Source organism: Fistularia commersonii, chromosome 3 (assembly GCF_037954325.1).
Source record: "Fistularia commersonii isolate RoL2024-O1a breed Wild chromosome 3, RoL_Fcom_v1.0, whole genome shotgun sequence".
In the NCBI taxonomy this organism is placed as follows: Eukaryota; Metazoa; Chordata; class Actinopteri; order Syngnathiformes; family Fistulariidae; genus Fistularia; species Fistularia commersonii.
The window spans coordinates 10,017,583-10,039,922 of record NC_141286.1 but is presented as its reverse complement, the minus strand read 5'-3'; the positions used below and the strand labels follow the sequence as shown (position 1 = coordinate 10,039,922).

The 22,340-nt window shown below is 48.0% G+C and overlaps 1 protein-coding gene across 1 annotated transcript; it reads left to right on the top strand.

Moving 5' to 3' along the window:
* Positions 1-255: 255 nt before the first annotated feature.
* Positions 256-21,264, top strand: inppl1a (inositol polyphosphate phosphatase-like 1a). Its single transcript, XM_086143592.1, has 27 exons — positions 256-731; positions 6,464-6,527; positions 7,127-7,274; positions 7,351-7,432; positions 10,237-10,383; positions 10,478-10,568; positions 11,781-11,870; positions 12,310-12,408; positions 15,560-15,710; positions 15,946-16,052; positions 16,386-16,488; positions 16,567-16,763; positions 16,848-16,965; positions 17,393-17,489; positions 17,570-17,708; positions 17,792-17,891; positions 18,000-18,088; positions 18,176-18,257; positions 18,332-18,421; positions 18,497-18,610; positions 19,024-19,200; positions 19,318-19,473; positions 19,555-19,639; positions 19,724-19,810; positions 19,893-20,616; positions 20,805-20,938; positions 21,016-21,264. Exons 1-27 carry the CDS (start codon positions 550-552, stop codon positions 21,113-21,115), a joined length of 3,753 nt encoding a protein of 1,250 aa, XP_085999718.1. The 5' UTR covers positions 256-549; the 3' UTR covers positions 21,116-21,264.
* The last annotated feature ends 1,076 nt before the right edge of the window (positions 21,265-22,340 follow it).

Sequence of the window (22,340 nt, the reverse complement as noted above, 5' to 3'; positions counted from 1 at the left end):
CGACACTTAGTCACCCACCCTTTTTTTTCGTTTTTTTTTTTTTTTTAATTTCTCCATCCCTCTCCTTCTCTCCCGGTTCACGGTCTCTTATTATTTCCCGGTAACACGGAACGGAGGGGGGAGGGGGTCGGCGGTCAAAACGTCAACCGATTCCCCGTGACTAGAATTCGTCCACGGGTGCTTTTATTTTGAAAGTGCGGCGTGTTTACAGTACGCCGGGGGGAAGGAGGAGGCTGAGGCGGAGGAGGAGGAGGAGGGGGGTGTTGGTTGGTTGTGCGGGCTGCCCCCGCCGCTGCTCCCCGTGTCTCCACCGAGGATTTACATACCCTGATTTCCGTAGTACTGGGAGGCGAGGAAGAGGAGGGTGGCGCGTCTTTAAGGAACCGGAGGACGCGGCCACGGACGGTGGAGTCGAGCGGTCCCTGGTGAACTTATTTCTCGGGGGGAGCGCGAAGTTTTTCTCCTGGTCTTTCGTTCCTTTTTCCCCGGGAGTTGTTCGGGAAGGAGTCCGGGGCCGGTTTTTTTTTTTTTTTGTGAAGGGCTGTGGCCATGGCCGGAGGCAGCGGTGGCGGCGGCGGGGTGTCTCCAATGGGGCCCGTACCACCGATGTGGTACCACCGGGACCTGAGTCGAGCCGCGGCCGAGGAGTTGCTCGCTAGGGCCGGGAGGGACGGCAGCTTCTTGGTGCGGGACAGCGAGAGTGTTAACGGCGCTTACGCTCTGTGTGTACTGTAAGTAACTTCTACCCTAAAACATGGGGGGGGGGTTAACTACGGGTAACGACGGAGCACGCGCACAAACGACCGTCTCCGTCGTTGAATTCCAGATCTCGCGCGACTTAGGACGAGATTTTAAACCGGGCAATTAGAAGTTTCTCGCGTCCAGTCAGATGGGCTCCTGTTTGTAGTAGCGCAGCTAGCTAGGTTGTATCTCCCAGAGGAGGAGTGGGTAACTCACATTTACCCCCTTCTTTTTGTTATTCTACTTTTTCTACTTCTGGAAGAATCTCCCTACGCTGAGTGTGATCAGATTTCAAGCTGTGGCTAGCCACAGTTTGTTTGTTTATATTTGTTTACTGTTTCATATACCTTGGGCAGATCACAGCTCGGTGTGGGCAGCCTTCTGCCTCGAACGATCGGGGGTGGATAGAGAGAGAACCAGTGTGATAGAAAGTGAGCATGATAGAGGCAGGGGTTATATGAGGGTTGGGAGGTGGTGGGTGCCTAGCAGGGCCGCTGCAGTAGATCAAGCCACGAGAGAAGACATGAGGTTGCTGTCATGGATACCATGGATCATCTGGTTACCATGGCACCATGGGAGGGAACATTGTGTTGTCACAGTGGACATCTTGGAAGCAGGAAAATGATTAAAGTGTACTGTATCTGCGATGGCAAGACCACTCGGACTGAACTTTTTCATAGGTGCAGCTCCTGGCTGGGCACGCCTTGTCTGTGGCAGTCACCACCTACCAAAAAGTCTTTGGATGCCAGGGCTATGTGTGGTCTAACCCAAAGACTGTGGTTCACATTACCGGAAAAAGGTTCGCTCAGGTTCAAAGGGGTCAAATGAGTGTTTGAATCTCAGAAGTGAACAATAAAGCAAGGCGGTCGTAATGTTATGGCCTATCAGTGTGTTTGATGGCTTTGCAGTTGTACCGATATAGTAATTTTCAGTGCATATACGTGTTAAGTTTGTTTGTCGTCGAAGCTTGGTTTAAGAAAGACACAAAACAACCAACATGGCCGCAGTCCATCAGTGCTGTGTGGCCCTCTGCTTTGAATGGGCCTCCCCATCCTGTTCTTTGCGAAGTAAACAAGACTTTAGTCCCTGTCCTACTGCACAGCTAAACTGTCACCTGTCTAGCCAATATCAGAAATATCAGTTCAGTCTTTGCTCCCCCCTCACCAAGGGCCTTGGTCACAGCACACGGTGATGGCATATGAAGGCAGTTTTAAAACTGCAAGACTAATCAACCACCACTAGCAAACTCCTACACAAAGGTACACAGATGATTAAGTCACAGGCAGGAAATGGAAGACCACGTGACCAGCCTTTCACATTGACTTGACCTAAAACCCCTATCGGTTCAGTTTACCCCACGCTGAACTGATGGTGTGTATGTACACACACGCACGTTCACAGAGCTCACTGTGTAAATACTGCATATCTATGCCAATGTTAAACTGCATTGACAGCTGCTATTTGGCATAAATTCTGGTCCTATTCCCTGTTTTTCACCCTTTGCCAAATACAGGTTGTCTTTTGCCAAATAAAAAAAAATAAAAAAAATCTCCAGATTATCTCCTTTGCCTCTCCCTTCCTTCCCCTTTTTGACGTTTCATATAGTGGACCCAAGGGATTTACTTCCATTACAATTTGCTAAAATTATTTCCTATACAGGTGTATGCTTACATTTGAGTTTCTTGTTTATGGTCTTGTTGTCATTATATGTGTGGAGATGCATATAGTGTATTTGCAAAAGTATTTTTCAGGTGTTTGTTCTTTATCGTGATGCAACTTGATGGAGTGATATTTCCTGTGTTACCGCATCCTAGATTTGATGTAAATCCATCCAGCTGTCACCAGAAATGTCGGCGTCGGGGAGGCGCTGCAGGATGGGTCCGTGCATCACCGAAGTCGGCAGGATAGCTCCTCAAGGCACCCTGAATGTCTGCAAATGAAAATAGAACACTCTGATTTATGGCAGTAATAACAATTTGGGTCATTACTGAGCCCTAAAATTCAGTTGGAGAGATGATACAAGGCATGCAGTTCAATGCACTGATGATATATTTAACGAAAACAAAAGTGTGATTGCAAACTGTAGATTGTAAAGCTTTTTTTGTTTCTCTTCCTTTTGTGCTTGAAGCAGTTTTGATAAGGCCTTTTTCCTTTATTGTTATTTATTTTATTTTTTTTGATGATGACATTGGTATCCATTTGTCACGTTTTCAGTGCTTGTGGTAATGTGTTTGAGTCATGATAGGGTGCATTTTTATAGCCTTAATCACGATTCTCAAGAATCCTTTCTCGCTTGTCGTGGTTACTCATTGACTTCGGAAACATCCTGCCTGCCCACCAGCCTCTTATTATTCCCCGTCAGACCCCCCTTTGGAACCCAAACGCCTTCCAAACTCCCTCTTGTTGACCCCAGCATCTTTTCCCACCAACCCACAGGAAGCAAAGGTTGTAGCTGAAAATATCAATTGAATCAATCATCCCACCCACAAGTTTCCATCTTGTTGTTGCTGTTGTTGTGGTATCTCTGTTAAGGCGTTTGTGGTGATGGCCATGTTTACATTACTGCTGCTAATGCTGTTAGCATCTATGGTTTCGTTACGCAGTTATTTGGGAGGCTTAGATCACTGACTGGGCTTATTTGGGTTCTTCACTTGTTATGTAATTTGCCTTAATCTGACACATCATGCCACTCTGACATGTGGCCTCTGAATTCGGATGGAAACATTTATCTCCTGTGTTCTCACTACTCTTTAGCAAAACTTTGGGATGAAGAGCAGATCAGAGGAGTGGTCAGTCTGATGCTTTACATGCTAATTATCTCAGTATTTTGCGCAAAAGTTACTTTGGATCAGTCTTGGGAAAGCTGTTCTCAGGGATCACCTCTATCTCCATAGAGATGTTTGACCCTGTCACACATCCGACAATTGTCTTCAAATATTATATTCTGTGAATTACCGCTGAGGTGCTGTGAGGTCAGAAGGTTTATGTAATGTGTAGTTTTTCAAAAATATGTTGTTATTAATGTATTACTGTTATATGCCCATATAATGGTATATTTCTGCCGTACAGGTCAAATATTAGCACTGTTGCAGAGAAAAATGGGCCATCAATCATGTGCACAGTGTGTGTGTGTGTGTGTGTGTGTGTGTGTGTGTGTGTCTGTGTGTGTCTGTGTCCGTGTCCGTGTCTGTGTCTGTGTCTGTGTGTCTGTGTGTGTGTGTCAGTGAGATTTGAGTGAATGCTGCTGCTGTGTGACAGCAAAAGATATATTTCCTTATTTCCTTTTTTTTTGTTCTTTTTTTGGAGCAGTCAGGATGATCCCTCATATCAATGCTAGCGTGTCCGAACTTGCCAAAGTTCTCGGTTTTCCCATCTGTTTTGAACCAAGATGTTACAAGGGAAACACCTTTCGCCATCTTAGTGCGATGATATCACCTTGATGTTGTTATTGTTATTATTTTTACTCGCGTTTCCATTTTGAAATATCAGGTGTCCAGGAAGCATGTGAAGTAACTTTTCTGCTATGTGTTTCCTTCACATGTGATATGACACGTGCCTTTACCAAGCATAGTTTTAGGAAACCGATTTCCAGCCGTTATATTGGTATTATAATTCGTGAAGAATCTGAAATATTACCGTTTTGCACACATAGTCATGTTTGTGTGGGTCCTTTCTGTGCACGCTCTGTTGCATGCCTGCCTGTCGAGGAAGAGAGATCCTCCTACTGCTCTTCCTGACATATTTTCTTCCAGTGTTTTCCCCTGTTCTGTCTCAGGGCCAGATTGACGGTCTGGTGTTACAGGGTTTGTGTCTGTGTGTGTGCGTTTGTTTGTGTGTGTGTGTGTGTGTTGCAGATTAAGTCTAATTTCTATGCCATTAAGTCAATGTGACTTGGCTATAAACGTCATCTTCAAAGTTTGCAGGTTTAGTGTGTGGTAGTTGTGTTGTTTGTCCGCAACATAAAATGCATAGATATAGTCAGGAAATGATGCATTTCTGAACCCTTGGCATGCTGTTTTCAACAACACACACATTGTTAGCCTGGAGTCGACATCTACAAACCTCCAAAGTCTCCTCCCCCCTCCTCTTATAACTTCACCGTGGCTGAAACAATAGTATTTACACTGGTAGAGAATCTCATCGGCTGCCAACAGGAAGACAAACACAAACAGTGAAACACACTGCGCCGACTGTCCATCTACGGCCTCTCTGTATGGAGCGGGACAGAGTTGAACTTGCACATGGTCTAAATATAAAGGCCCATTTCAATTTCAGCTCCCTTACAGAGCCCGATTTACTGGACCTCGTAGGGAGGGAGTCCATGCACGTCGAGGTATCCTTGCGGTCCGACTGGCCTCTGGACATATACATAACGAGTCGCACAAGACATGGAGATATCACATGTTCAGATTTCTCAGTGCACGGTTGAACTCTGATTCACTTGCGAGTCGATTCGCCAGCTTTGTCACCGCACTGATGTAAGACTCAACTAAAAATCTTGACCTGACATTTGGCCCGTCAAAAAAAAGCGAGCCCGTGACTCATTTTCAGCCTTAGACAGTAACACTGGATTTGTCCTTGTCAGTCTGGAGCAGCCAATCACAGATTAGAAGGATGTTCTTGAGATTTTTTTATTTATCTTCTATTTTTTCCCTAGACATCATCCAAGTTCAACCGGAGAGCTACAGTAGCATTTGATATTTGGGCTTCCGATGAATTCCTTATGGTATGTTGCCAGGTCACTGTCACACGGTCACCCGGTCCCATGCCTTGGTAACTATGGGAAGCTGACCTAGAAAGACCGGAAACACAGCTGAGTGGTCAAGGCAGGATCAGCTGCTGATGCTGATTTATTGCTCCTCGGGCTCAGTTGGGTCTAGACGTACAGGCTCACAGGAAGGCGCAACATACAAGCAGAAATAAAAGTTTTACTTGGGAAGTCCGTCGATGCAAATACGTTGAACACCGACACTCGTAAACAGATGTGTGCGCGTGCTCATACACACATGCACGACATAACCCACAACCTTTGCTTGGCAAATTGAACACTCTGTGTCTGGTTGACTGAGCAGACATGAAAATCGTTGCACTCCAGTTAGTAGCTGCAGGCGTTGAGTCACGGCTCTGTTGCTATTGCAATGTCAAAACATTGATCTGCAAAAAAGAAAGCTAGGACAAAATAGTTTGTACTTTACAAGGAAATCCGATTTACACGATAGCGAAATACTCAGCTGTGTGGGGAGATGGTTTCTATCCTCATGGATGTGTCTCTTCGTGAAATCTGTTTAACCAATCGGCTTTAAATACGTTCAAAATTAATTCAAATAGTTAATACAGTCCTGTTTGTGGATAGATGAGAGAAAACCTTCCGATGCTGCAAATTTGTATGCCTGTATATATACACTGCCTATATATATATATATATATATATATATATACACACACACATGTATGTATGTATTGCTTTAGTGTTTGTCACTTAATAATGGATACTGTGAGGAAAAAAAATACCAGCAGCTTCAGATTTATCTACTCTCGGTTCCTCTGTATCACTGAGCTACTGTGAGGATAAAGCCCTTGCCGCTGTGACGGACAGCGACAGGTTGACTTGCTACACCCCACCCTACACCAGCCCCACACACACACACACACACTCGCTCACACTTGGGACTGCCATCAACTGCATTTGACATTTCTCTCTCCCTCCTCTTTCTTTTTGCAGATTTCAGAAGCATGTCCACACGTACAGAATCCTCCCAGATGAAGAAGGATTTTTGGCTGTGCAGGTACAAAGATACACACACAGACACATCTCTCTCTCTCTCTCTCCCTCGCTCTCTCTCTTTACATATATATATATATATACATGCACACACAGATATTAAGTCTGTGTGTGCAAGAGAAAAAAAATGTTTTCTTCAGTAGCAGCTGGCAGGCTGGGATGCTTTTGTTGGCTCTGAACCCTGTAGCTAACACATGGAGATTCGCACACACACACACACACATTGCAACAGCAGTCTCTTTGTGCGCCGTGGCCAACAGCTGTGAAGTCACCAGCACTTGCCACACGCATATCTCGCAGACACACACACACACACACACACACACACACCAACGGTAATTTTTTGGGGATGGGTGTTTGCATTGCAGGGTTTGTTTTTGCTCCCCTCCCCGACCTTCATTAGGAGACGCTGTCCACCAAATTTGCGTGTCTGGATTATATTTAGACTGCTGGTCGGATGTGCTTACACAACACGGAATGTGTAACAATTGGGGTCAGTGCAGATTACATTAACATGACTACTTGCAGCCAGGAGGTGGGCGTATTTGTTAAAGTAACGCCATGTAGAAAATAACCTACCCCTAATTGCACCTCTCACCCCAGACGTCCCAGGGTGTGCAGCCGAAGCGGTTTAAAACGCTGCCGGAGTTGGTGTCCTTGTACCTGCAGCCCAGCCAGGGTCTGGTCACCACCCTGCTCTACCCTGTCGAGAGGGAGGAGACGGCGGCGCCCGACGAGCGGGACTACTCAGGTGCCCGCTGATGCCCCACAATAGTGGAGCTAGATCGGTCGAGCACGCATTGACTCACCTTTTCTGTGATTGGCAGATGGGGAGGATGAGAAACCCCCCCTGCCGCCTCGCTCCGCCTCCACCTCTACGCCACCTGGATCAGACACACCCACCGAAAGGTACCTAATGCACTCACAACCCGATTTAGAATCATGTTACAAACAGTCCAAGGATTTATCTCACTAAGTATCTCTTTGAAAGTTCTTGAAATCACATATATACTGTGACAAGTGAGCTCACGACCCCCCAACTTGCAAGATCCAGTTGATTTATGTTTTTATTATTTTTTTTTTTATAATGTCTATTTATTCATGTATTTATTTATTCATTCATTCTTTTTTAATTGTTTTTTATTTTATTATTCTTTCTGATAGGAGCGAGTCGGTTAAGCGTTAGACACTGACTTGGCCATCACTGTCTGTGAAATGGCATTTATTAAGCGTGGGACGCACCACCCACCACTTGCTAGCCCAGAGAATATCATGGATAAACATGAGTGAGGTGTGCGTGCAAAGATTGAGAAGTTGTTGTGGGTGAGATACGGTGACGGAGACCATTACGAAAGAAAGTAGGAGGCATTTACGGAGTTTTGGTGCAGCAGATGGTGGGAACTTCAATGGTCAAGGCATCAGAAGAGTTATTTAAAGCCGGTAAGGGACAGTTTGATGGTTTTAACAAGAGGAGCAGCGCTCACTCCGTCGCTAAATAAAGTTTAGTCATAAAGTGGAGTAAAGTGTGCACGTTTAGCAACACAGTGTAGCATTAAGTGTGTAGCCAATAAGTTAAATAAATGATAGAGCACCAAATGAAAAACTCCCCCAACCTCCTCTGCCACTGCCGTCATCTTTGTCTGATCTTCAAAGTAAATACACTTAATAAAACAATAAAAAAAAAAAAAGAAATTTATGAAGTACATTTTTATTTAAAAACACGTAAAAAGCCAGGGGTCTGGAATGGTTTAAAAGTGTTTTAATTCAATTTAATGGGGACATTTTATTTGATATACAAAAATTGAGTTACAAGCTTGATCACGGAACAAATTATATTCGCAAGTCAAGGTATTCCTATATTCTTAATACTAACTTTAGCATTCTTGTGAACAACCCCTCATGACGCTGACCTTCTGGAAAACCAAAAATAAAAAAATCATTTATTTATTAATTATTACCACAAATCCCCTTGCAAATCCTTTAAACCAGAGGCTTACAGTAGATTAATTGCTAGCAAGTGTGCATTTTGGATTGTGGTACCTGTGAAAACGCCATCTGACGCTGATTTCAGTGATCAAAAAAAACAGATTATTTACATTTACATAATTTGAGTGTTGCCGTGCAAAATGTAAAAACTCCCACTCATCGACAAAGGGTTAACAAATGGGCCTGGAGGAAAGATGTTGCCTCACCGTCAGAGGTGCCGGTCAAACGATCACTCTCTCACTTTCTGTCCAGCTCATTTGCATGAGCGTTCTTTTTAACACTGTTCAGCTGATTTGCTAGTCACTGCTGCTAACCGCAAAATTCTGGCAAAACAAAGTCCTAAATGGTCCAATGAACTGCTGTAAAGAAAGGAAAATAACTCACAAACTGTTTATTTCTTGTTTTTGTGCCCCACGTTCAGTGTATCTACATCTTAGAAGCCGCTCTTACACTGGTTAATATCCCCTATTACTAACCTCATGCTTGTTTCAGACACATTAATGCCCTGGATTTTCTGTATGTGTGTGTGTGTGTGTGTGTGTGTGTGTTTGTGTGTGTGTGTGTGTGTCGCGTTGAGAGAGAAAGCCACATCCGTTTGAGAGCAGCTTTAGCGAGCAGATGAAACAAGCTTTGATGAATGGAGGCTGTACTTTTGCAAGCACATGTGTGTCATTAAATCAGTGTTTGCAGAAAGTGAAACATACTTATTGTTGAGATGCTCCTCTTGGAGGAGGGAGCTGACTTGGCCTCCGCCGGCCGTGATTCTCAAGTGTTCGATTTAGAGCGTCCAAGTAAAATTTGTCGCACTGCCGTGCATTCGGTGAAGCCATTGTGCAGGACGGCGGCGCACAATCGTCCATGGAAATCGTCCGTCACACGCGCTCCAAACCACCCATTGGATGTCCCTGCATCGTCAGAACGAACGCAAATTAGATTAGCAGCAGCCGAGGGAGAACCGATTGTTCCGTGCGCACTCCGAGCCAAGAGTGGCCCCTTGCCGACTCTCGGCGGCAGCGGCTAGCAAAGCCGGTCCCGCTGCCGTTTCCCACCCAGCAGCGAGGAACCTATCAAATAGGGAGAACTACTGAATACAGAGGGGTGAAAGAGTTTCCACCTTTTCAGTTTTTTCTTGGTTTTAAAGGTGTGTTTTTATTTGACTGCAGGAAAGTCGGTTTATGGGCCGCGTGAGGAAAAACCTACCGGGGAAAGATTGAGGCTGCAGTTTGCAGAATATCCTTAGCAGAAGCAAAGAGGGAAAAAAAAAACAAGAACTTCCATTATTTTCCTTACCAAACGCAGCACAGGTCTTAAAAAAAGTGTGTCCGCGTGTCCGTGTGTGTGCCTGTGTCAGGAGTAGACACAAGTCAGCTCTTTAGCTGGGAGGAAGTATGTCTAAAGATCCTGACCACACAAGTGCAGCACTTGCAGATGTGCAACTTTTAGAGGCTAGAGAAGCCCAAGACCTTTCAGTGTCCCAAGATGGACCTTGAACAACAATTTCACTTCCACTTTTTTATAAAGTGATACTTGAGGATATATATTTCTTCATTCATTATCTCTACCGTTAATCCTTCACTTGGGGTCGAAGGGGGGTGGGGTTCATCCTGGACTGGTTGATCACAGGGTCACATTTGAAACATACAACCATTCACTCGTCATATGGAGACGTACGACTGTTCACCCTCTCATCTACACCTTGCTCATGTCCCCATGTTTACTTGTGGCAGTGCCCCAGCTGCCAACGGCCTGAGCACCATCTCCCATGAGTACCTGAAGGGCAGCTACGCTCTGGACCTGGAGGCCGTCAAGCAGGGTGCCTGCTCCCTGCCCCACCTCAACAAGACTCTGGTGGCCTCCTGCAAGCGTCTGAATGGGTGAGGAGGAAGAGGAGGAGAAGGAAGAGGAGGAGGAAGTATGACGTTCTGCGCTCTGGAATGCATTCAAAACCCACTCCATCTCCATCAACAGTGAGGTGGACAAGGTGCTGTCCGGTCTGGAGATCCTGTCCAAAGTTTTCGACCAGCAGAGTGCCTTCATGGTCTCCAAAATGATCCAGCAGGTAAGGAGCTTCCGCCTTTTGGTTTGCGCTCATGGAGTTCATGGGAAAGTCAAAGGATGATTCGACCACGGAGCCACATTAGAAGAAATCAGCTAGTTTAGTCCGTCAGTGTGTCAAATCTGAAAGAATTCCCCCCTGGGGGGGGGGGCTTCTGGGATATTGTAGGACGGACGTAAAACCCACCCGCTTAATTCTGCCAATAATCGCTGTTGTTGACCGAAGGCCCGCAGTCCACACACACAAACACAGCACACACATCTCGACACAGCCGCCGCTGTCATGAGGAGCTTCCTTTTTTTTCCCTCCAGGGTCTCCTGGAGTTAGCTGAGGTATTACTTAGTCACACTTCAGTCACACACCCTGTTCTTAAAATAAACACACTCACTCAGTGTATGTTTGCATGTGTGTGCGCGCACGTGGGAATGACCCACGCACCCAAAAAGCAGTTCAGCCGTCCCTCCCGACTCCTGCCCGAGTTGGGGGTCGGGGTGGGGATACAGGAGTGAACTGGTGATTTCACATGACTGCCATTACAGAGTGCATCTCACTGGGACTTTTTTTTTTTTTAAAGTGCTAAGAAGGGATCTTCCTGCACAACTCAGGGAAGCAGGAGAAAAGGCGCAAAGCGTCTGTCTCTCTTATAGGTCCAAATGTGTCATTTTGAATAGAATTGGCTCCCGTTGGGAGTTTTTTGGTTTCCAGGTGACGTGCTTCTGACTCCATTGATGTAAAAATGCATGATCATCTGGTCATAGTGGGTACAAAATGTTGCGCAACAGTGAAGCACGTTAAGACAAAACATGGATGACTGCAGTGAACATTTTAGTTTTACAGGACTGTCTCCGAAAATTAGAATATTGCGATAAAGTTCTTAATCTTCTGTAATGCATACTTTTTCATGATATTCCAATATTTTGAGATAGGATTTTTGAGTTTTCTTAAGATGTAAGCCATAATCAGCAATATTAAAATAATAAAAGGCTTGCAATATTTCAGTTGATTTGTAATGAATCCAGAATGTATGACATTTTTGCTTTTGTAATTGCATTACAGAAGATAAAGAACTTTCTCACAATATTCTAATTTTCGGAGACAGTCCTGTATATGAAACGATAACCCAGAACATAGACGGATGGATAAAATGATAAAATGAGTATTTTATTGCAAATAATTCCCCCCAGGCGGCTCTAATGTCCGATTTTCTTGACCCAGTCGGTAAATCAGGGTGGAGACCAGGAGCTGGAGAACCTTGTGACCAAGCTGGCCATCCTCAAAGACCTCCTGTCCTCCATCGAGAAGAAGGTACACAGGTCAAGAAGGCCTGCTCTGTGTGTGTGTGTGTGTGTGTGTGTGTGTAAGTTATGTCCTCAATGGTGACGTTAAGGGGGAAGGAGCCCCATCCCCGTGAAGATCCTGCCGTGCAGCATGACCACCTCCTGGGGAAGCTCATGTTCCCGTGACTTCCTGTGAATCTGCTTCTCCTTCCAGCAGCTCCAAAGGTCCAGCATGAGAGGGAGAAGGAAACGGCACTGGGGCTGCATGTCCTGGCCCTGTGGCTCCGCCTCTTCCTCCTGCTCCCGTCACATCCAGAAAATGGAAAACCATTTCCTTGTTGACGCTGTGTGTGTGTGTGTGTGTGTGTGTGTGTGTGTGTGTGTTCTGTGTGTGTGTGTGTTCCAGTTCCCATGCCCCTTATTCTTCTTAGTCCTCCATTTTTTTTTCTTCTCCCTTCCCCTGTCAGGCGCTGAAAGCTCTCCAGGACATGAGCTTGTCCTCGCCGTGCTCCCTCCCACCTCTCTCTATGCGCCACAGCAAATCCATCCCAGTGCAAGCCTTTGAGGTACACTTGCATGCACAAACACACACACACACACACACACACACACACACACACACACACTTTCCGGCACAGATTTTGTTTGCTTTTCTTTCGATGACGTGTCGCCTCATCAGATTATGGCTAACGCGGTATCGCCTTCAGCCCAGTAAGGCAGTCGAGGAGCCACAGGTCTATTCTCAGTCATGACGCAGTGATGAACAGCTGCATTTTCAGCCATCAGTTTCATCGTTGCCCGATTTAACATCACTGGAGTTTCCTGTCGGACAGTCCCTGCGCAGTGTGTGTCTGTGCATTCGTGTGTGTGTGTCACACACACTGTCACTTGAATTACCGGCAGACCGGATTGAGGTCACGGATCGCTCCTTCCTCGCCGAGGTGACATTATGCTGAAGGAATGCCGGAATTATATATCCCTAAATCATCATCAGGGATTCCCCTGGAACACGTTCATCTTGTAAAATCCAGTGTCCAGTGTTCATAATTTATTAAGAGTTCTTTAAGGGGAGAGATGCTGCAGCTTCCTGTTGCACATATTTATATTTATATGCCAGCAGAGGCTGGCAGGAGATGTGCAGATTGATACACACACATACACACTTATCAGATCCCATCCAGATTTTGCATGATGTGAAGTGTGTGAATAAAAATGTAGAAAACATATTATTCTCCCCTGATGAGAAACGGTGTTATTAGTCCAACGATGGGTTTGGACTGCAAGGACGTCCAAAGGCCACGGTGAACTGCATCCCAAAGTTTTGACAAATGAAGCGACCGCTCGCTAGAGACCCCTGGTGGTGAGCGTTTGGACGCCATCTGACGTGTGCGGCGGCCCAGAGCACTTCCTGCGGTCGCTGCAGCCCAACTGACCCCTTTTTAAAACAAATGGACATGTTACAGAAATACTGGAGGTAGAAAAAAACACAGAAAATCACATGCATATGCTGTAGTTTGCAACTTTTTGAAAGCCAAACTTATCTTCCTCCTCCTCCTTCTCCTCCGCGGCACCCAGAAGAACATGTCTGCATTTCCTCCATCTGCTGGATTCTGTTTCCTCCTGCTGTCCTGCTCTGGTGGTGCATCCGTCCTTGCGATCGCAAAGACGTGCTGCATTGTTTTGCGTATCCCTCCGTATCCCTCCAAATATCCCCCCGCCCAACAACCAGGTCCTGATTAAACCACTCACTTGAATATGTTGCTGCAGCCTTTTCTGGTTCCAACTAGCAGCTCCGGCTTCACTCATTGGTGCTGTGGTATTTCCACCTGTCTGAACTTGATGATTATCCCTTATTTTTGCAGGGGTCAGACTCTCCTGACCCCCTCTGGAATCTTCCCATACAGGTCTAGATCTTACCTGACTTTAATTCTACAAAAAAAGCATGATTTTTTCCTTAAATAGTTTACCCTCTTGAACACATGCACACATTTCAGCCAGATTACTTCCGTCCTGCATTTTCCTAAGCACGTCCCCTCCGCCAAACCCCATTGTCTGCAGACAGCGACCTTCACATTCCCCGGAGAATGTTTATCGCCGCACAATTGATGGTGACCGTTCCCCACTCCACACTGTCTCCAATGAAAAAAATCCTTTAGCCCATTGAACGGAAACCCTTCGATTTCCAGCTGATGGAATTTGCTGAGAAGGCTCTTAATCCACATCATGAAACCTCCTCCTGGACCCGTTCTATGCTCTTTCTGCAAAGAGCACATTTATCTCTTACTCACCGTGACAGCATTGGTTCCAGTCCGTCCTTATTGGGAGGATTATCTTCTCCTCCCAAAACCCTGGTGGCTCCTCTCTTCCTCCCACACATCTTGGTAACTACTTCCCCAGACCTCCCTCGCTCAGAGGCTCGGTCGCGATGATTCCACGCACAGTGTCTCCTGCAGATCGATCAGGATCGTCAAGCTCTTGCTGACCCTGGAACCCCCGTCTCCCCCACCCTCACTCCCAGCAGTCCTTCAGGACCAAATACAGCAATACAATTACAACCATTTCCTTCGGGATAAATAAAGTTCTTCTTATTCTTAATACCTTGACATGGGAGTTGAATTGATTCGGTGCCTGAGTTCATATCAACTTAAATTTCCCCATTGAAATGCTATTAATCCGTTCCAGTCCCACGGTTTTGTTACATAGTTTTAAATATAAATACTGTTTTAGATAATACTACATAATAAAGGACAATGGAGGAGTTTTACACTTAACTTACCATAATTACCAGACTGTTAGCCACAACTCTTTCACACCCTTTGAGCACTGCAGCTTAAATAATGATGCGGCTGATTTATGGATTTTTAGGAGCTTTGTGCCACCAAAATATTTGGCCCTGACTAATGAAATTATGCAAAGACACCACAGACACATGTGTTTTACACATGCGATATTCAGAATGACAAAGAAAGAGAGACGTAGGAAGTGTGTGATGGAGGAATTATGAGGCTGTTAAATTCAAATACTGAAGAAACAACTTTAGTGGATTTATTGCAGGATAAAGATGAAGATAGCAATCAATGACTATTCCTGGTAGGTTACAGGATTTTTTTTATTTTTTTAAAATAATGTTACTGGTACTGTTTGGGGAAAAAACATTCACAAGACATATTGAATTAAAACTAAAAATAATCTTTCTATATAAATGTCTCATGTTACAAATTGATACTTATAGTCAAGTACAGCCTATATATGTACAATTTTTTTCTTTTCAAATTTGAGCGGGTGTGCTCAATAGTTTAAAAATATCTTACAGTATCTTATCTTCTTTGCACTGAATGCTACAATGTGTTGCTAAATGTAGCTTGCCCACTTTGCTACACTTGTAGGCCAAACATCATTTAGCGACGGAGTGAACGCTACTCCTCTTTTCAAAAAAGATCTTTGAATGAATCTTCCAGTGCCTCCTCCTCCATCCCAGTCACTCCTAACTCAAATCTTGGCTCGTATCAGAAAGCCAAAAATCCACTGGTAATGGCTCTCCTTGCCTCCCTGTGCACTCTCATGCCTTGCTGCCAGTTTCCTTGTTGAAGAAGAAGAATAAGATGGTTTTAAAATGCTAACCTGGGTGAAGCTACACATAGCAGGCCTCCTGGCCCGCCAGCAAGGCCCGTCTTATTGGTGCCCGCGTTCATTTCCCGCCTCTCTGATTGGCCGCAGGTGAAGCTGGACGTTTACCTGGCGGAGCTGACCAAGATCGGGAAGAGTCAGAAGTACACTCTGTCTGTGGATGTGGAGGGGGGGAGGCTGGTGGTGATGAAGAAGATGAAGGACAGCCAAGAGGACTGGACCACCTTCACGCACGACAAAAGTGAGACGTCAACAAAGAACGCACGCGCGCGCACACACACACACACACACACACACGGGTCTGAGTCATATGACTTGCACTGGTATTTGATTTTACCAGTCAAGGACAAGAGGCAGTTTGAACGCTTGGAGTTAATGGCAGATGTGTCCCATCTTTTATTCCCTTTTTTTTGTTTTGCCCTCTTTCTCTATCTCATCCTTCCGTCATCCTGTGTGTCCGTCACTTACCCTCACAGTCCGTCAGCTGATCAAGTCCCAGCGGGTGCAAAATAAGCTGGGCATTGTTTTCGAGAAGGAAAAGGACAAGAGTCAGAGGAAAGACTTCATCTTTGCAAGTGCCAAGGTCTGCACACACACATGCACACACACACACACATACACAGTGTCACTTAGGAGGATTACTTCAATGTGCAAATAAACACTCCTGCTTATCATCCGTGTTTTGATGCTCGTAGTTGGGATGATGAGGATGACAACACACACACACACACACACACACGCACATAATTACCTCATGCTTCATCTCTTACATCCGTTCTTCTTCACACCAAGATGTTTTTGCTGTCTTTATTTGGTTTGCCATAAACTGCTCAGACATGCTATCGAATATGTATCCATGTATCCTGTGCACGTGTAGACACCATATACAGTACCCGCCGTGTGTGTGTTGCTTTAGAAGCGGGAGGCGTTCTGCCAGCTGCTGCAGCTTATGAAGAACAAACATTCCAACCAGGACGAGCCAGACATGATCTCCATCTTTATTGGCACCTGGAACATGGGTTGGGACACACCCCGGTATTTCTCGGATCATCTTAAAATACATATATGAATATAAATATGAATCCTCCCATCGTCAGGCTCAGTGCCGGCACCCAAGTCCGTGGCCTCGTGGGTTCTATGCCGCGGCCTGGGGAAGACCTTGGACGAGATGACCGTCACCATCCCGCACGACCTTTATGCCTTCGGGACCCAGGAGAACTCGGTGTGCGACCGCGAGTGGGTGGATTCCCTGCGGGCCATGCTGAAGGAGCAGACCGAGCTGGACTACAAACCGGTGAGGGGGGAAACTCGTGACATGGTGTTTAAAGGTACACTCGCCGTATCAGGAGTGACCCATTTTGTCCAACCCGGTGTGCAGATAGCCGTGCAGACCCTGTGGAACATCAAGGTGGCCGTGCTGGTGAAACCCGAGCACGAGAACCGGATCAGCCACGTGGGGATGTCCAGCGTCAAGACGGGCATCGCCAACACGTTGGGTAACAAACGGCTGGTCGAGGCCTCGCCTCTCCTCTGACAAGAGAAACCCCCCGCAAAAATGTTTTGAACTTTTGAACACCTCGAAGTTCCTCCGGGTTCCTCCCAAAAACGTGCAGACTCTGAATTGTCTTGAATTACAGGGTGAATGATGTATTTCTCCATATGTGGCCTTATGATTGACCGGAGACTTTTGAGTGCACGATAGGTGGTAGAGGTATGAATGAGTGAATTCCAGAGGGATACAAACCTCCCATCACAGTTGAGCTTGTTTACAAAACTGTACAAAATTCACAACGCCAATCGTTCAGTCGAAACCAACGGTTCAGACCTGGAGGCCTGCAAGATTATTTTGCCAAGCAATTTTTCAATGAAAGAAGCTGACCGGTCGCTCTGACGGCTTTCCTCCGGTTCTCTTTGTACCCACAGGGAACAAAGGTGCAGTGGGCGTATCCTTTATGTTCAACGGCACGTCCTTCGGTTTCGTGAACTGCCACCTGACCTCTGGGAACGAGAAGATCGCCAGGTGCGTTTCCCCAACGTCCGCCCTTCCCCTCCCCCGCCCTCGCTGGGCTCACCGCTGACGCCGTCCGTGACCTCCCGCAGGAGGAACCAGAACTACCTGGACATCCTGCGGTTGCTGTCCCTCGGAGATAAACAACTGAGCTCCTTTGACATCTCACTGCGCTTCACGCACCTCTTCTGGCTGGGAGACCTCAACTACAGGCTGGACATGGACATACAGGTGAGGCTGGAGTACACACTTGGTAAAGCGCGGGGAATTCAGATATGGCTGACGACCTTGGCGTACCCCGCGTTATTTGGCAGGAGATCCTCAACTACATCAATAGGAAGGAGTTTGAGCCGCTGCTGAAGGTGGACCAGCTCAACCTGGAGAGGGAGAAGAACAAAGTGTTCCTGCGATTCGGTCGGTCACATCTGTTTTTTTTCTAGCGCCGGATTGTGAATCTGCAGCTCGGCAAGGCGGCGGCCATACTTTCGCTAACCAATCACGCATCTGCTGTCCTCCCCGCAGCGGAAGAAGAGATTTCCTTCCCGCCCACGTATCGCTACGAGCGCGGCTCCAGGGACACGTATGTCTGGCAGAAGCAGAAAGCGACAGGGGTGCGTTCCCGACATTACGACCGATGGGAGTTTTCGGTGGCACGTTTCGCCTCGCCTCACCCGCCTTCGCTTTTCTGTTCACCCCAGATGAGGACCAACGTACCGTCCTGGTGCGACCGGATCTTGTGGAAGTCCTACCCGGAGACGCACGTGGTCTGCAACTCCTATGGTATGTTGACGACGACCGCGTTCCCCCGATTCTCATGCACGCGACACATAAAAACACACAGCTCTGCCCGCCAGGCTGCACCGATGACATCGTGACTAGTGACCACTCGCCAGTGTTTGCCACGTTTGAGGTGGGCGTGACCTCCCAGTTCGTCTCCAAGAAAGGTACGGAAGAACGACAAGATTTACGTCAGTCTGGGTTTTCGCGTGACACTCACGGATCCTGCCTTCCCAATCCAGGGCTCCCGAAGTCCTCGGAGCAGGCCTACATCGAGTTCGAGAGCATCGAGGCCATCGTGAAGACGGCCAGCAGGACCAAGTTCTTCATCGAGTTCTACTCAACGTGTTTGGAAGGTGAGAGGATGCGGACATGCCGGATTAGCTCCCCGTAAGCTGCCGTCTTGCCAAAATTTTCACAGAAAATCCACCAGCTCCACGTGGGTGTATAAGAACTGCATCTGTTTCTTCTTTTCAAACCCCCTCCCCGCCCCTCCGCCGCCCTCCCCACCCCCCCCACCCCCCTCCCAGGCAGTCAGTATACCTTTTTTAAGCTGATTTCTGTTTTTTGACCCGCGCTGCACAAACCCCGCCTCCCGATCTCGACTTCCTGTCTGCTGTGCTCTTTTGGATGAAATCCCGTAAAATTAAAAAAAAAAAAATCCAACTTTTCTCCCCCTTTTCCTCTCCTCCTCCTCCTCCTCCTCTTCTTCCTCCGCCGCCTCTCCCGTCCACGCCGCCCGGCATCTCTCACTGTCTGTCGTCTGTAGAATATAAGAAGAGCTACGAGAACGACAGTCAGAGCAGCGACAACGTGAACTTCCTGCGTGTGGGCTGGTCCAACAAGCAGCTGACCACGCTCAAACCCCTGCTGTCGGAGATCGAGTACCTACAGGACCAGCACCTGCTCCTCACCGTCAAGTCGCTGGACGGATACGAGTCTTATGGTATTGGCAAAGTGTCCAAAGTGGGCAGGAGCGAGAAGATGGCCCGGAGGTGACACATCCATGCATGTGTGTGTGTGTGTGTTTGTGCGTGGTTTTCCCACTTTTCCTTCCCTGTAGGGGAGTGCGTTTTGGCGCTCAAGTCGATGATTGGCAGCACAGCGCAGCAGTTCCACACCTACCTGTCCCACCGGGGTGAGGAAACAGGGAACATCAGGGGCTCCATGAGGGTCCGAGTCCCGTCCGAAAGAATGGGGACCAGGGAGCGGCTCTACGGTGAGTGGGTCCGAGGACGTCCCCCCCCCCGGGTGTCTCCTGGGGTTCGGGGTTCTGATCGCGTTTTTTTTCCCGCCACAGAGTGGATCAGCGTAGACAAGGATGAGACGGGTGGCCCGAAAGGGAAATCCACCCTGGCCTCCAGAGTCGGGCACGAATACGTCAAGTCAGTACACGGTGTCTCCGCCGCATTGGTCACACGTTGTCTCAAGTGCTTTGGCAGAAACCTGATCTCTGCGATGCTCCACAGGCCAGCTGCCGTGCGCAAACAGCTGGGGGAGCTGGGGAAGGTCAGCGAGGAGGCGGAGAAGAGCAGCAAGGAAGAAACAGCAGCAAGGTGCGGAGAAACACGCCTTCGACAAATAATACACAGATGCATGGGAGTGTTGACCCGTGTGTGTGTGTTTATGTGTGTTCAGACCAAAGCAGGACTCCATAGACAGCGATCCATCCGTCAGCAAGAACAGCTACAACAACCCTGCTTACTACATCCTGGAGGGCGTCCCCAACCAATCGGCGGCTGCCGTCTCACCTGAGCTCCTCCCGTCGACGACGTCCGCCAACCTCCAGGCGGGTAAAGTGGCCCCACCGCCTGCTGCCGGCGCCCGGATCAAACCCCCCTGCCCCTCCTCGACGTCCTCCCACCCCCGCAGGTCGCTGACGGCCCATGGCGCCCGGGGCGTCAACGAGGAGGGCTCCTCCGAGGACGACGGCAGCGTGCAGGCAGGGAGTACCCTGAACCGACCTCCCCCTGACTTCCCGCCGCCGCCTCTCCCGAAGGCAGCCGTCGAGGCGGAGGCGCCATTACCCAAACCTCGCCCTCCGTACCCGGATCTGGCCGAAGTCCGGATCCCTGCTGCCGGGCCCGGCACCCCACTGGCCCTCGGGGACGGGTTCAGGCGAGGGGGCGGGGGCGGAGGCGGCAGCGGGGGCGGAGTGGAAGCGTTGGACGACCAGTCGTGCTCCGTGCTCCAGATGGCGAAGACACTGAGCGAGAGCGAGTTCCCGGGGCAGCCGCCGCGGGCGCCCTCCGCCCCGCCACCTCTCAGAGGCGGGCCTGCGGGTCTAGCGGTAGACCCCTGCCGGACCTTCCCGCCCAGGAACCCCATCCCCGAGAGCATCGCCGAGGATCTCCCCGAGGAGGTGAGGCTTTCAGGGGTTGTCGTCGTAGAAGCTAGTATGTTAGCCTTTAGCACGTTAGTTGTAGCTTCAGACTGTCACAACCGTCATGGCTGCCCACGTCTGTAAACATAACGAGCTGTATTAAGATTAATTATAGTAAATTCAAGGCATTAAATATGACCCCCCCCCCCTACTCCTTCCCCCTGAAGGCCCTCTGGGGCAGCAGCAGCTCATCCCTGTCCGTGGGAGACTCCTCTGTGGGCGAGTGGCTCCAGAGGCTGGGCCTGGAGCGCTACGAGCAGGGCCTTCTGCACAACGGCTGGGACGACCTTGAGTTCCTCAGGTAACATGCATATCATGGAACACACAAATTTGGACCTCAAATTCGTTGACATCTCCCCGTCTCCCCCGCTTGTCCAGCGACATCACCGAGGAGGACCTGGAGGAGGCGGGCGTGCTTGATGCCGCCCACAAGCGGATTCTCCTGGAGAGCCTCAGGCAACAGCAGCAGCAGAAGTGAGCCAATGCAGACGGGTCGGGTCACGGCCACCGGACTGTGCCTTCAGACTTAAAAAAAAAAAGACACTTTCCAGATCAACTCTACGCTGTCTTCACCTCGGAGGTGGCCTTATTTCACGATAATCATATCAGTGACGCCAAGGGCGCGTCAGGAGGGTCCCCCTCCCCAACTTCGGAGGCCTGAGGCCGGCAGCCGCGCAGCACCGGAGCTCGATGAGAGGGAAAACGATTGAGGGTCAAGCGGGAAGTTGGAACAGGAATGCTGTTCCTCCCTTCGTCTCAGGTTCCCCCCCACACCTTCGCAGATGATCACTTCAAGGAAATGACTCCAGGAAGTGACATTACTGAAGTCCAGCGTCGCTGATGGACCCTTGTTGGGGGTGGAAGAGGCAGGAGCTGAGGACCTACCAGAGACATCAGAATTGTGGTCGTCGTGTAATTTATGGTTAACCTAATGTTTATTTTGTTTGTTTTTGTCTTGACAAAAGGGAATCACGGAGCAAAACAAACCAAATCAGTCCTAGTAGTTTCAGCTAAATGTATTTAACAACAGAGCAACTTTGAAATAACTGTCAGCCCCTCCCACTTCCCCCCACGAGTGGATCTCCTGAGGAAAATGAGTATTTAATGCTAACCCCCGAGCATGGCACTACAACTTTTACACCTGTAGCTATTAATTCTCATACCCTGAGCTGCATTTAGTCAGGTGCCAAGTAGAATAACCAAACCTACCACAATCTGGTATAGCAGAGTTAATGTGATCCTGTTGAGGGACGTGTCCATCTTTTTTATCTTCAAGTTATCCATCAGCGAATGAGAAAAGTCAGTACCAACTATGGCCACAAGGCGGCGCTGTTGCGCCGCGTTAGAAATGGCAAGAGCCAAGCTGGAATTTGGGGAATATTACACAGATTTTATCCTCCTTTCATATAAAATCTCTTTGTGTATAATGTCTGGAGGTCCCCTTCTCAGTCCCTTTCCTTTGATTACTCTCTCCCTTTAAAGAAAATGGCTTTTTGGTCTGTGAGACCAGAATCCAAACCCTGCAGGTCCGTTAGTTTGCTGAAGTTTTGTGCGCACACTGATAGCAATAACTTTCCAATGGAACACAAAAAGACTCCCCTTTCTTTACTTTGCACTCTTTATTTGGGGTGGGGAGGTCTGACGGGGTGGGGGACACCACCCCCGTTTGACTGATTTCCTCTGTAACCCAGACACTCCCCTGG